Below are 15,870 nucleotides of genomic sequence, written 5' to 3'. Positions count from 1 at the left end.
CACCACCCCACCTACCTTCCCCAGCCCCACCCCTCCTCTCTCTCTCTGTTTCAGAGTCCCCTACCCCTCCCCCATTTCTGAAGAAGGGTCCCGACCCGAAACGTCAGCTTTCCTGCTCCTCTGATGCTGCCTGGCCTGCTGTGTTCCTCCAGCTCCACACTGTGTTATTTTAAACAGCCAGGTAGGTAATGTAGCTGAAACACTGTCTTTTTCTAAAAGGATGCAAATTAATTGTTCAGTTATTAACATTGTGTTGATCACTTGCTGGGAGTTTATTATTTGGTGTTACTGTATTAAGAATTTGAATACTATTGTTTGGAGCATTCTATGCTTTGAAGTCATTGTCATACTCTAATTCGTAACTGGAATCCAGTTTTTTTTTTACTATGCACGGGACGTGGGTGTCGCTGTCTGGGCCAGTCTTTATTGCCCATCCTGAGTTGTCCAGAGGTAGTTAAGAATCAACCACATTGCTGTGGGTCTGGAGTCACATGAAGATCAGTCTGGTTAAGGGTAGTTGCCTTCCCTAAAGGACACTAGTGAACTGGACTGGTTTTTCCTGATAATTGAAATGGTCATCATTAGACTCTTAAATTCAGATTTTTATTGAAGTTAGATTCCACAATCTGCCATGACAAGATTTACACCTGGGTCCCCCTGTGTCTCTGGATTAGTAGTCTAGTAACAAAGCCACTGGGCCAGTAAATGGTGATCCAAAGTGTCATCAGTGCCAGAACAGGCAAAAGACATCTGTGTCTCACTGCTGGCAGATGGAAACCCCGAAGTGTTGCTGGTTGTCGTGATTCAAAGTATCTTTGAAATCTGATCACCAATTTGTCAAGCTTCTGTGGACAGTGACAGTGCCTCATGGTCCTGGACCTAAACCAAGTTATGCTCAGGCTTCTGCAAGGGTTCTCCTCTTTGAAGCCATCTCCACAAGCATGCAAGCAAAGCTCCTGTAAATCCACTTCAAAGAATTAGGCACAATGTTTTCTCCACTGCCAACTAATCAAAGTCTGAGGAAGGACAAAGAAAATGCTTCAAAGATACACTGGAACTCTCCCTGAAGCATGATTAGGATGAGTCAGCTACCAAGCAGTCAAAATGAGCAACCACTTGATGATGAGTCTGCCTCATGTTCCTGCTTAGTGATGCTGGCTGACAATGAAAGAAAAAGAAGCACATCCTATAATAACCAAAGCACAATACTGTGCATGCTGGAAATCTGAAACAAGGAGACAGAATGCTGGAGAAACTCAGCATCTGTTGAGAGAGAAACAGAGTTAAGGTTTTCGATCCAGTGTGACTTCTTCAGTTCTGAAGAAGGAATCCTTATTGATGGGAACCCACTCTCCCAGATTTGGGACTGCCCAGACAAAATTCTACCCTTTATGTTTAGGAGATTGGGAGGGCATTATGGAAATAGTTTGGGCCAGCCAAGTCAAAAGAGCAGATTGGCTATTGAGCCAAAAGCTGCAATGTAAAGCAAGATCACAGCATCATTGCATCTGGAGTAATTCCAAGAGTTTCTGCACCCATACTACCAGATCCAACCTTCAACTTCTCTGATCATCGAGCCACGCCTTAAGTCCAACAACATTCTTAAAATATAGAATATCCTTTTATTGTCACACATGCCCCAGTGTAGGAGTACAGTGAAAAGCTTTTACAATGTCTGCCTTCTTACGGCAACATTTAGGTACAAGGACAAGGTACAATCCTTGGATACAGCAATGGAATAAAGTAGTTGTATTACTTAAGAGTCGAAAAACAAGTTAAAAATAGGATTCAGAGATAGTAGGAACTGCTGATGCTGGAGAATCTGAGATAACAAGGTGTAGAGCTAGAGGAACACAGCAGGCCAAGCAGGCCATTTCTGAAGAAGGGTCTAGACCCGAAACGTCAGCCTTCCTGCTCCTCTGATGCTGCTTGGCCTGCTGTGTTCATTCAGTTCTACACCTTGTTATCTCAGATTCTCCAGCATCTGCAGTTCCTGCTATCTCTGAACAAGGGTCTGGGCCCAAAACATCAGCCTTCCTGCTCCTCTGATGCTGCCTGGCCTGCTGTGTTCATCCAGCTCTACACCTTGTTATCTAAAAATAGGATTAAAGGGTTGACATTACAGTAAGGTAGGAAATTTCAAACCGACATTACAGTGCAGCAGCTCAGCACAGGGCCTCTGCACATGGCCTGACCACCAGCACCAGACCCCGTCTGCTCTATACCAGCACTCAGCTGCTCCAAGGTATGTGCCAGTTTCGCCCCCCCGCCCGCCAGTCTCCACCCAGGACTCTCTGCTTGCGTGCTACAAGGGGGCTGCTTATCTGCGCTGCTCTGGGGCTCACAGCCCACACACTGTACCAGGACTCGGTGCTGCCAGTGTTCCGGGGCTCGCTGTTTCGGAGTCTTGCTGCCAGCACCTGCTGCTGCACCAGTATTCGCCTCCGGTGCTGAGGAGAGAGAAGGAAAAAAGGAAAAGGGAAGAAAAAGAACAGGCAAAGCAGAGAAGCTCCGACAGGAGCATCCTAATCTTGCTTCCCAATGCAAATATGCTTCCCATGACCTTGAATTTGCAATGATGTGTTTGTAATCTAATTGCATTAACTCCATGACACACACTGACTGTCTGAAACAGATTATTGTGCTTGTTCTTGAAGTTTATTCAGCTGCACAACTAAACTTGAGTTTCTCTCTCTGCGAAAGCCATGGATTCCTCTGGCTACAGCAGGTGTCCTGATGATGATGTCTTTGTGTACCTTGCGAAGAATTATTCTTATAGCCATGGATTCATGTTTAATGGAGACGAATGTATAAGCAGCCCATATTTCAAGGATGGAATTACCAATGGAGCTCACTGGTATTATTTTTCAGGTAAACCTTGTAGCTAATTATTTATAAATCACATTGTGAATTATCTCTATTTCCTACCCCAGAATTAGTGCAAAGAACAATGATGGAGAATTATAAAATGCAGGTTAATCATTTGCGTATTATTGGGGGGACAAAAAGTCAAAATTCATGTCTTTTTTCAATACCTCAACTGCCTCTTGGAGATTACTCTCAAATAAATTTAGTTTTGTAGTCCAGTACAGCCTTGTTCAACTCTATGGGATGTAAAGCCAATGTTGGTGATTTTTGTTTTAACTATTAAACAGGTGTAATAAATTTAGTTTTGCAAAGGCTCAAATGCAATTTGAGTGTGTATTGAGTCTGCTGCTAAACTGGTTTCCAGAACGCCCTCGACCATATCTCCCACATTTCCGGCGACTCATCCCTCACACCCCCTCCCCGCAATAACAACCAAAACAGAATTCCCCTCATCCTCACGTACCGCCCCACCAACCTCCGGATCCAACGCATCATCTTCGACACTTCCGCCATCTGCAATCCGACCCCACTACCAAAGACATTTTTCCCTCCCCACCCTTATCTGCTTTCCGGAGGGACCACTCTCTCCGTGACTCCCTTGTCCGCTCCACACTCCCCTCCAGCCCCACCACACCCGGCACTTTTCCCTGCAACCGCAGGAAGTGCTACACCTGCCCCTACACCTCCCCCCTCTCCCCCATCCCAGGCCCCAAGAAGACTTTCCACATCAAGCAGATGTTCACCTGCACATCTGCTAATGTGGTATACTGTATCCGCTGTACCCGTTGTGGCCTCCTCTACATCGGGGAAACCAAGCGGAGACTTGGGGACCGCTTTGCAGAACACCTACGCTCGGTTCGCATTAAACAACTGCACCTCCCAGTCGCGAACCATTTCAATTCCCCTCCCATTCCGCAGACGACATGTCCATCCTGGGCCTCCTGCAGTGCCACTACGTTGCTACCCGAAGGTTGCAGGAACAGCAACTCATATTCCGCTTGGGAACCCTGCAGCCCAATGGTATCAATGTGGATTTCACAAGCTTCAAAATCTCCCCTCCCCATACCGCATCCCAAAAGCAGCTCAGCTCGTCCCCGCCTCTCTAACCTGTCCTTCCTCCCACCTATCCCCTCCTCCCACCTCAAGCCCCACCCCTATCTCCTACCTACTAGCCTCATCCCACCCCCTTGACCTGTCCGTCCTCCCTGGACGGACCTATCCCCTCCCTAACTCCCACCTACACTCACCTTTACTGGCTCCATCCCTCCCTCTTTGACCCGTCTCCTCTCCACCTATCTTCTTCTCTATCCATCTTCTATCTGTCTCCCCCTCTCTCCCTATTTATTTCAGAACCCCCTTCCCCTCCCCCATTTCTGAAGAAGGGTCTGGGCCCAAAACGTCAGCCTTCCTGCTCCTCTGATGCTGTGTTCATCCAGCTCTACACCTTGTTATCTCTGGTTTCCAGACTCATTCGGGAAACTCATCTGCCCAGAGCAAAGCAAGTGTTGCCCAGGGCAAGAAACAACCTAACCAGGGATCATTGGAGGCTGTGACTAGATTGAAGCGTTTTGTTTCCCCTTATTTTCCTCCTGATGACTGTCTGGAAAGAGTAGGATCCTCCTCCAGCTTCATGGTGCTGCTCTGGGCCCATGCCATGCTCCAGCATACATATCCATCACATTTTAATGACGTGGGGAACAAAATAACTTCCCATTGAATCCTCAGACACAGTGCAGCCATAACAACTATAACAACCATAACAACAGCCATAATAACAAGGCATTTCTATAGCCCCTTTTTACGTTATTGGAAGTCAGTTCATTCTACTGCCTAACTGGCTTGAGTGTGGTGCAGAATAGCACTGTAAGGAAAGAAGATTCCAGGGAATGAAGAATAATGTCAAACTGAAAGACATGGACATTAATTCATGTGACCTTTGACTGAATCCAGAAAGTGAGTGTCCAGTGAAGGTTCCTCCCTGTAGGCATTCAAGTTCAGTTGGGTCTAGTTGCTGAAGATATACAATTCCTTTTAAAATGGATGAAGGCGCAGTGAATTAATGTTCACCGTCTACCCTTGCAGCTCTTGACACATTCTCTCATGCCATTCTCCTTCAACACCTCTGGATGTTCTCACCCATGAAATACAAGTGGGTTGAACATAGAACAGTACAGCACAGTACAGGCCCTTCGGCCCACGATGTTGTGCTGAACTTTTACCCTAATCCTCAGGTCTATCTAACCTCCATCCCTACCTTATACTATCATCCATATGCCTATCTAATAGCCGCTTAAATGCCCCTAATGAGGCCGACTCCACTACCCTCTCCGGCAATGCATTCCACGCTCCTACCACTCTCTGAGTAAAGAACCTACCTCTGATGTCTCTCCTATATCTACCTCCACTCACTTTAAAACTACGCCCCCTCGTAATAGCTACCTCCACCCTAGGAAAAAGTCTCTGGCTGTCCACTCTAGCTATACCTCTGATCATGCAGATACATCAAGTAATTAGGAGTTGCACATAGAATGTTGACTTTTATTACAAGGTGCGTGGACATTTAAGTAGGAGAATCTTGCTATAATTGTGCAAGGCATTTGGTGAGACCACCGGTGTACTGTGTACAGAACTGGTTCCTGTATTTAAGGAGGGATTTATTTCCATTGGAGGCAGTTAAGAGAATGCTCATTAGTGGGTTTCCGATATGAAGGAGTTTTTTTTTCAAATGAGGAAAGATTGGGCTGATATGTAGTGGATTACAGAAGAATGAGACATTTTTAAAGATCTAAGCTGAGTGGATGTTTCCCTTGGGGGGGTAGGAGTGAATTCTAAAATGAGGGGACTGTAATTCAAGAATAACAGGCTGCACACCTAAGACAAGACGAGGAGGAATTTCCTTTGAAATGCTGTATTTCAGGCAGCAACGGAGACAAAGTCATTGAATATATTCAAGGCTGAGATAGACAGATTTTTGAACTATATTCTAGGATTATGGGAACAGGCAGTAAAGTGGAAGTAAGGCCAAGATCAGATTTTCCCAACAGTTCCATCAAATCCAATGCTTTTGTATGTAGTTTAATAATCAATATTATTGAGTGCTGTTTCATTGCTTTCATATCCCTGTGGTGACCAAGACTGGAAAACCATACAGGTTTCAACAGACATTCACAGAGCAGGCTCAAGGTTTATAGAGGATCATGAGGATAAGTAGTCCTTGAGAAATTCGATTTTATCAACTGTAGGAATGGGAGGAGGAGGAATCACAACTGAATCTAGACTTGTCAACAGCTGGAGGATTGGAATAGTGATCAGCGGCAGGAATTCTGGCTAGACTTCCCCTCCTTAACTTAGAGCATTTTACCATTTCACCAATTTTACCATTGGCTAAGGTTAGCTAGCTCAGCTAAATCTGGGACTTTCCTACTCGTTATAACTAATTCCCTCCTGAGTGCACTTACTGGAACTCTCTGGATTTTAAATGAAACACATTACCCACAAATTCATATCCCTAATTCATTTCCCATTTATGTACTACAATTGCAAAGCCAGTTTTCCATTACCAGTGATGTGTCTGCAGAATAAGATATGAACATAATTATTTTCGTCATCTGTTAACCACTTGTCAGTTTTTAATGTGGGCTTACATGGATATTTTTAAGGAAAAATATGAAGTAAATATCATTCAGAATATGTTATTAATAAATGAAATCAACCTTTTAATTTTTTTCTGTTAGGTGGAATGCAAGACTTCAACTATATTTGGGGACAGTGCTTTGAGCTAACTGTAGAGCTTTCGTGTTGTAAAAATCCACCAGCATCTCATTTGGAGGAATATTGGCATGAGAATCAAGAATCCCTGATTAACTTCCTCAAACTTGTTCATCTTGGTATGTGCAAATTCTCATCTTCTTGGGCAACAGCAATAGTGTAGACAGCTGAGTTTATATAAGCATCAAATTTATTTTGTCATAAATTGGACAAGTTCAAAGGACCAAATCATTCCATCATTATTTAACATTCTAGCTCATTTAATTCTGTTGGTGCCGCTTTTTTCTACCTGCTTATTTTTTTTCACTGGCTCTAGTTCTGAAGAGTCACTGAATATGTCGTATGTTTGGTTAGTCCACCTAGCAACTACATGCAGCTTTACAGAAGCATGACTGATTCTAGTGAAGCCAAAATGCTTCTCTCTCTGAGTCTGTCTCTTTCTCGCAATGTAATAGAATCAATGAATCCTTACAGTGTGGAAAGAGGCCATTCAGCCCATTGAGCCTGCACCAACCCTCCAGAGAGCATCCCACCCAGATCCAGCTCCCAACCCTATCCCCATAACCCCACATTTCCCATAATCCATCTAGCTTGCACATCTCTGGACACTATAGACAATGTAGCATGGCTAATCCACCTAGCCTGCACATCTTTGGACTGTGGGAGGAAACCGGAGCAACCGGAGGAAACCCACGCAGACACGGGGAGAATGTGCAAACTCCACACAGACAGGCGCTCAAGGCTGGAATCAAACTTTGGTCCATGGCACTGTGAGGCACCAGCGGTAACCTTTGATCTACTGTGCCCCATAATCTCTTTTATCATCACAGTGTTACAGTCTTCTGATATCAACTTTTTCAAGCCCTTATACTACAGAATATTCAACCTAGATGGTATTTGTACCCAGACAAAGTAGAACTTTCTAATGGCATAGAAATGTTATAGTTGTAATCTATAATTGGACTTGTATTTACTTAAATGCCATTCATTCCTCATTATATTCTGAGGAAAGTGTCTTCTTGCTGTTCTTGTGTGGTTACAAAATGTATGTTAAACTCTCAGTTTCGAGCTTGAAACTAGTTAGATATTCTGCGTCCTCAGTAATTTTATCAAGTTGTTAACAATGAATCCACTCCCCTCCCTTTGGAAATACAAAAGCGTCACTCTTTCAACATATCTAGACCTGGACTTCCCTTTACTATCTCTTCCAGCACAATCAGTAGCAGTTAGAGTGGGGAAACTGGATGGTAAGAAAATCATCTACCATCTCCAGCCATCTTGGATATATTGACAACCTCTCCCTGCAATTTTTGGGACAACGGCCATCAATGGCCTCCTCAAAGGTCCACTGTATGTAAATTGCAATTCAGTATACATCCTGGCCTTCGTCACTGAACTCAGTGGTTTAAGGGACTATAAGAGGAAGGTGGTAATCATCCCTAGAGTAGTAATGGACTTCCCTTTTGAGACACAACAGAGGTACTCCCCAGATCAAGACCCAGAGAAAGCCTGTGGTGTTGGAGAGTGAAACTGCTCTTATTTTATAGTTTCTTCCTCTTCAGGGACTGCGACAGCACAGAATCTCCCTCTGGGAGACTTCCCTGTACAATCCATGACTGCTGACCCAGTCAAACAAATGGAAGCCACTGCAGGCTCAGGGCAGCATGCGGCAGACATTCTATCTCACTGTTTCTGTGATATTTTTAAGAAAGTCCAGACCTATGCTTCTTTCGCTGTTGGCATACAGCCGTTGAGGCTTCCAAGATATTTTCACTTCCAATTACTTTTAAATTTACAAAATTAGAACAGATGTAAAGAATAAATGTAAGTATATAGAAGAGATCGATGCAAGACTTTTAAGCTACAATACATTATTGTGAATGGGTTTTAAGATTTTTCATTGGATTTGAGGGGAGTAATTGAAAGTTGGACACAGTTCACGGTTCCAAGCACAGCACAGAATTGTGCAGGAACGCACTGCGAATGGTAGTGCCGACAGTGTTTGACCTGAGCACAGCTGGGACTTAAATTTAGTTCAAATTGCAGAAGGTCCTCGGAGCACTGAATACTTCCATTGCTGGGGAGAGCCGGATAGAGGCAGAAATCTTCATAACATTTCAGAAGTATTTAGATGTATACTTGTGATGTCAAGGCATGCAAGGCTGTGGGCTAAATGATGGAAAATGGGATTAGAATAGTTAGGTTTTTTTTTTGCTGGTGCAGACTCAATAGGACAAAGGGCTTTTTTTTTGTGCTGTGGACCTCCATAACTCTACAGTACTATGCTGTCAGTGTGTAGTGTATCCATAATAAGGTGAGCAGCAGAGACATCTCAGAGAGAAACTGTCCTTGAAATTCCCTGAACTTAGGGCTGAACTTTACCTAAAAGTGATCGTTTTATAATTATTTAATATCATTTCTGTTTATACAGGTATAAAAGGGCAAGTCCTGAACATGGATGGTACTCCCATAAAAAATGCAAGAGTAGAGATTCATGGCAGACAAAACAAGTATCCTTTTCGAACTAATGAATGGGGTGAATATTACAGACTCCTGTTACCCGGATCATATACTGTGAATGTAAGCTCAATTTATACTAATTACTTGTGTCCAGTCATATCTACCTTGCTGTATATTGTTGTATTTATTATAAATGCAGACAGGCACGCAGGCAGACAATTCAGTCTATCTTTCTATAAAGATGGGTTGCCATTCAAACAGGTAATAGGCACAGCTGGACAATGCATTTATTCTAGTTTCAGCACCAACTTTGTGCCATATGCTTTAGGATTTTAAAAATATCTGTAAATAAACTGGGTACATGAAAGGTAGAATGACCTGAACCTTTATGATACTGGAAGAGTTTTGCATTCATTGAGTGGTTTCGTATAAAAGTCTGGATGTAGTGGCATCAGGGTCTCAGAAAATCATAACCAAGATGTTTTTTAAAAGCTCCTTAAGGTCCTAAGTCCTTTTAAAGAAAAGACAGAAGATCTGATGACCTCTGTGTAGAAAACTGCAACATAGGAGGCTCTTCAGCCTGTTGTGTTCCTACTGGGTCTTTGAAACTGTCATTTCTTTGTCATTGTATTTCCAATTCAAGAAACTATGCTGACAAGGTCTGCTCTATTTACTCAGAAAGAATTAGCTGTCAATGTGCTGAGCTTCAGTGATGTGCAGTGTCTTATTTCTGGAAAACATTTACATGCACACTAGCTTGCAGCACTTTACACTGAAACATTCTTCAGTATAAAGAAGATCTTGAGATTCACTACAGTGCAATATATTTTAAAGCCTAATTTTCAACATTCAATTCAAATCAAGCAAGATTGCCTGATTGCAATTTGAACAAAACAAGGCAAATGGACTTATTTTTTAATCCATTCACGGAATCTGGGCATCACTGGCTATTTATTGCCCATCCCTAAATGCCCAGAGGGCAGTTAAGAGCCAGCTACATTGCTGTGGGTCTGGAGTCACATGTAGGCTAGACCAGGTAAAGATGGCAGTTTCCTTCCCTAAAGGACATCAGTGAACCTGACAATCAACAATGAATTCATGGTCATCATTAGACTTATAATCCCAGATTTTTATTAAATTCACAATCCACCATGTCCCATGGGGGGATTCAAAACTGTGTCCCTAGGACATTCTTTGGGTCTCTGGATTAACAATCCAGCAATAATACCACTCGGCCATCACCTCCCCAGTCTGTGCACTGTTTCTCTTGAGGATTTATCTCAGAATGGTAGAATTTTACCGTACTGAAGGAGGCCTGTCAGCCCATTGTGTTTGTACCAGCTCCCAAAAGAGCTAGTGTGTGCACTCTTTTAAGGTTACCACAGCAATGTACCATATACAAACACATGCATAGTTATAATCTGAAAAAAAAGATTTAATTTGTGGGTTGCAGCTCTTTAATGTGACTGGACACTTTGACATGACATCTGCAGACTTGTATGTGGAAGTACAGGGAATAAAATAATTGGTTGGTCCATGATGTCTTATCCAGCTTGTGTGTGCCATTAAAACACCAAAGGCTCCCATCCTCCATGGCCCCACATGTCATATAAATATTGCCATCTATAAATCATTGGTCAGACCACATTTGAAGTATATGTTCAGTTCTGGGCTCCTTATTTAAGGAAAGATGTTAAAGCCCTGGGGAGAGTTCAAAGGAGAATTACTGGCATCATACCAGGAATGAGGGATTTTAGATACAGGGGAAGTTTGGATAAATTGGAGCAGAGAAGATTAAGAGGTGATAAAACAAAACAAGGGCATGCTGGAGATTCTGAATCAAAAACAGAAATTGCTGGTGAAACTGAGTAGGTCTGGCAGCATCTGTGGGAAGAAGGCAGAGTTAACTATGGTGACCTTATTGGGTATTCAAAATTATGAACAACTTTGACAGGGTAAAGAAGAATATTCTGTTTCTACTAGTCAGTATGTCAGTAACTAAGACTCACAATTTCAAGATTATCAGCAAGAGAGCTAGGAGTGAGAACAAAAGAAACTTTGTTATGCAAGAGTTGTTAGTGAGAAGCCACATGACACTAAATTATAGTCCAAGAGGTTTATTTGAAATCACAAGCTTTCAGAGTGCAGCCCTCTCGTCAGATGAAGTGAGGAACCTGAGAAAGGGGCTCTGCTCCAAAAGATAACACAATATGGAGCTGGAGGAACACAGCAGGCCAGGCACCAGAGGAGCAGGAAAGTTGACGTTTCGGGTTGGGACTTTTCTTCAGACCTTCTTCAGGTCCCTACTATCTCTACGCTCCAAAAGCTTGTGATTTCAAATAAACTTGTTGGACTATAACCTAGTGTCATGTGACTTCTGACATTGCCCACCCCAGTCCAACAGCAGTATCTCCACATCAAGAGTTGTTAGGATTTGAATTCGTGCATGGGAGAGTGGTGGAGGTGGTTTCCATAGGAGGTTTCAAAAGAGAGCTGGATATATGTTTGAAAGTGGTGAATTTAGAGGGCTACAGAGATAGTGCTGGAGAGTAGGACTGGTAGCTCTTTTGGGAGCCTGTACAGACACGATGGGCTGAATGGTCTCCTTCTGTGCTATAAAATTCTATGATTCTATGATAATCCTGAAGAGAAAGAGAGAACAAAATGTAGAGAAATTTAGAACCAACAAAGGAATTCAAGCAAGGGTCAGACATCTATACTAAATGATGACAAGGCCTCACTATTGTCTGGGTGAAGAAATTTATCCTCATCTTGATCCTAAATGGCCTACTGTGTATCCCTGTGACCCCTGGTTCAGGACTTCACAGTCATTGGGAACATTCTTCCTGTGTTTACACTGTCTGGTCCGGTTAGAATTTTATAGGTTTCTATAAGATCCCCTTTCATTCTTCTCAACTCCAATGAATATTGTCCTAACTGATCCAGTTTCTCTTCCTATATCTTAGTCCTGCCATCCCAGGAATCAATCTGGAGTAGACCTTTGAGCAATCCCTCCCTCACCAGAACTTCCTTCCTCAAATAAGGAGACTAAAACTGCACACAATACTCCAGGTGTGGTCTCACCTAGGCCCTGTACAATTACAGCAAGACATCCCTGCTCCTGTACTCGTATCTTCTTGCTGTGAGAGCCAAGATACCATTTGCCTTTTTCATTGCTGGCATGTTTACTTTCAGCGAATAACGTACAAAGGCACTCAGATCTCATTGCATCTCCCCCTTTCTCAAACTAACACTATCCAAATAATTGCAGCAAGACATCTTTGCTTGTGTACTTGAATCCTTTCACTATGAAAGCCAGCATACCATTACCTTCTTCACCACCTGCTGCACCTGTATGCAATTCCTGTAACATAGACTGCTAGTCTTAATAGATACTGAGTAGTAAATAGCTGGCAGCCAGGATAAAATATACATACTTTTCAAATTTAATGCAGAAATCAGAAGATTTGTTACTATAAGGAAAGGTCTTTGTTTTATACAAAACTATAATTTGCCCTCACATTTCTGCTTTGATTCTTTTACTAATTATGTGTTTTTAAAATTTAACCATTCAAAACAAACTGGCACAAAGTTTTCACATTCAGTTATTGAAATTGTTCTAAGTCATGTGTTGCATAATTTACTCCATCTCAAAGGAAAGTATCGTGTTGTCGATTGTGATATAATAGAAATCAAACCGAATCTTGTAACTTTTTCTCCTCAAGGTTACCGGGCCAAAAGTTGAATCAAATGTTAAGAAGTTGCAAGTTTTGAATAACCTGGAGAATTTCTCTGCAATGGTCTTTGACTTTCACATGAACACTACTGCCAGAGACCCATCATCTTCTAATTTTGCTACACAACAAGACTTTGGCACTGCAAACGGAATACAGCAAAACATAATTTTGTTGCTCTCAATTATGATGTTCTCAGTTTTAATTTGTTAGATAATGGAGAGCGATGTTCTGATGCTATAAGTATAACCTATAACCAAATCCGGTTGCAAACAAATCTGTTGAGACTTAGTGTGACAATCAAACTAAATCAGAACTGATGACTTCTGAATGTTTATTTTAAAATAGTGGTAAGATCAACTTTAATCTAAAAGATTGAAGTTCTAGAATTATACAGTATTGTCACACATTTAGCATGTTAGTTTTGGTAAAGGCCTTTTGATCGCATTGTGACATCCTGATACTGGGGGACTTCTCAGCTACCTTAACCCAAGTACCAGTACTACAAAAGATAAAAAGAAGCAATACTCATAGCAATTCCTATATGTAACTGATTTGAGAGGTGTCACAATGAGGAGCATAAGAAATGAGCAGGTGTTGGTCCTTCAGCCCTTTCATCCATGTGTTATTCCAAAATATATTTGAAAAAACTTTGGAAACTTTACCACTTAATGTTTAAAGTCATGGTTGAGGTGCTTTGTGAACTTGGGAATGTTTAATATTTAATATTAGGCTGTTATGTTAGAAAAGAATTCATTTTACCACTGAGCACCAACTTTATTAAAGTTCTGAAGGGTTTACATTGGTTTACACAGGATTTACATTGGTTTACACAGGGTTTACATTGTGTTTACATCACAAAAACAGCCCATTTGGCACAATCATAAGATGTCGGAGCAGAAATAGGCCTTTCAGTCCATTAAGTCTGCTCTGCCATTCAAAGAGATCATGGCTGATCTGATAATCCTCAACACCACTTTCCTGCCTTTTCCCTACAACCATTGATTCCCTTGCTGATTAAAAATCTAAATCAGCTTTGAATGCACTAAGGACCCAGCCTCTACAGCACTCTATGGTAAATAATTCCACAGATTCTCTATCATCTAAGAGAATAAATTACTATCCTCTGTCTTCAAAGGGTAACCTTTATTCTGAGATTGTGCCTTATAGATATTAAACTAACATTTGCTGCGTTAGTGAAAATTAAATGAGAAGGAAAAAACATATGAAGCCTGATGTTGACCTAATGATTAGAAAGGTCACTGTGTTTGCTGAAGGAATGTGTGTGTTTAGATTAAATTCTGTACTGGGAGTGAACTGTCACAGTGACTCTGAAAGGCTTGTTTTGAAATAGAGACAGCTAAAAAGAGGTAAGCACCTTTCTAAGGAGAAACCAGAAAATCCTAAGGAGTTAAGCACAACAACACCTCTTCTTCCTCAGGAGACCAAGGAAATTCAGCATGTCCATAAGGACCCTCACCAACTTATACAGATGCACCATAGAAAGCATACTATCTGGATGCATCACAGCTTGATATGGCAACTGTTCTGCCCAGGACCGCAAGGAACTACAGAAAGTTGTGAACACAGCCCAGATCATCACACAAGCCAACCTTCCATTGTTTGACTTCATCTATACTACTTGTTGCTGCGGAAAGACAGCCAATATCATGAAAGACCCCTCCCACCCCCGTTATAATCTCTTCCAACCTCTTCTGTCAGGCAGAAGATACAAAAGTTTAAACACATGTACCAACAGGTTCAAGAACAGCTTTCTCCCTGCTGTTATGAGACTTCTGATTGGACCTCTCAAATTTCAAATCTAATGTTGATCTTGATTTTTGTGCACCTTCTTTGCAGGCGTAACTTTGTATTCCTCACTCTGTTCGATCACCCTATGATCTTTCTGTCTTTGTATGTTGATCTGCTGTACTGCATGCAAATCAAAACTTTTCACTGTACCTGGGTACATGTGACAATAATAAATCAAATCAAATCAGTTGATCAAACCAGCTATGGAAAAATGACATATCTGGGATGTTTGCCAGTGGTCAAACTGAGCAGTGACCTGGAGTCTGGATGGTGTCAAAGTTTGAATGCACAGCCAAATTTGTAATGAAGAAGGATATAAGAAAGCTAACGCAAAAGATCATGTAATCAGTCCTGGAGGTGGGGATGGAGCAGGATGATCATCTGTTCTTGGTCTGATCCTCTGCTAAGTCCATGTAAATGTGATTGTAAGCATTGTATGGGTAAGAGTGTTGGAGTATTTTTGTAATGTACTTTGCTTTAATAAAGAATATTGTGTAGACCTCATTGTTAGAAATGCCTTGTGTTATTGATATTCAGAGTAAATCCAATGGACCACGGAAAGTGGGAATAAAAGCCTACACCGTCTGGTCCTAGACTCTCCCACAAGCAGAAACAGCATCTCTGTATCTGTCAAACCCTGAAGAATCTTGTGTGTTTCAATAAGACCACTTCTCATTGTTCTTAACTCCAATGAGTACAGGCCCACCTTACTCACTCTCTCCTCATTAAACAGTCCCTCCAAACCTAGGATCAGCTGAGTGAACCTCATCTGGAATACTTCCAATGCCAGCCTATCTTTCCTTCGATAAGGGACCCACATATATTCACAGTCTCGAGGTCTCTAGTCTACTCTAGCACTCATGCTCCACATGAGTTTTCTCTCATTCTACTTCAAAAAATTTTATCAGCATAATCTTGTATTTCTTTCATCCTCATGTACTAATGCAGATTTCCCTTTAAATATATAAGTTCTACTATCTACTATTATTTAAGGTTGCTCTTGTACTCCTTTTTGAATTTATTAGTAATGATTTTGAATTTCTGAACTCGTTTTCGATTCTCCATATCTCAGATTCTCCAGCATCTGCAGTTCCTACTATCTCTAGTTTTAGACTGCTTGTTTGAAACAACTTCTCTATGCCTACTGTATTAAACCTTTTCCCTTGAGTTAACCCATCAGAATCTTAATTTTTTCATTTTTTCCTTACAATGTATCCTCCCAGTTCAG

At 41.8% G+C, this 15,870-nt stretch overlaps 1 protein-coding gene across 1 annotated transcript in view; it reads left to right on the top strand.

The window, feature by feature from the left end:
• The window catches only part of LOC109934683 (carboxypeptidase M-like), an 86,742-nt gene extending 71,596 nt beyond the window's left edge, over positions 1-15,146 (top strand). The window contains exons 7-10 of the mRNA XM_048607958.1: positions 2,704-2,871; positions 6,603-6,755; positions 9,068-9,216; positions 12,822-15,146. Coding sequence (XP_048463915.1) covers positions 2,704-2,871; positions 6,603-6,755; positions 9,068-9,216; positions 12,822-13,043 — 692 coding nt within the window. The 3' untranslated portion in view covers positions 13,044-15,146. The remainder of the gene's footprint in view (positions 1-2,703; positions 2,872-6,602; positions 6,756-9,067; positions 9,217-12,821) is intronic.
• The last annotated feature ends 724 nt before the right edge of the window (positions 15,147-15,870 follow it).

This window comes from Rhincodon typus, chromosome 18 (genome assembly GCF_021869965.1).
Source record: "Rhincodon typus isolate 14 chromosome 18, sRhiTyp1.1, whole genome shotgun sequence".
In the NCBI taxonomy this organism is placed as follows: domain Eukaryota; kingdom Metazoa; phylum Chordata; class Chondrichthyes; order Orectolobiformes; family Rhincodontidae; genus Rhincodon; species Rhincodon typus.
Note: the sequence above shows the minus strand (reverse complement) of the source record. Positions and strands in the feature narration are given on the sequence as shown.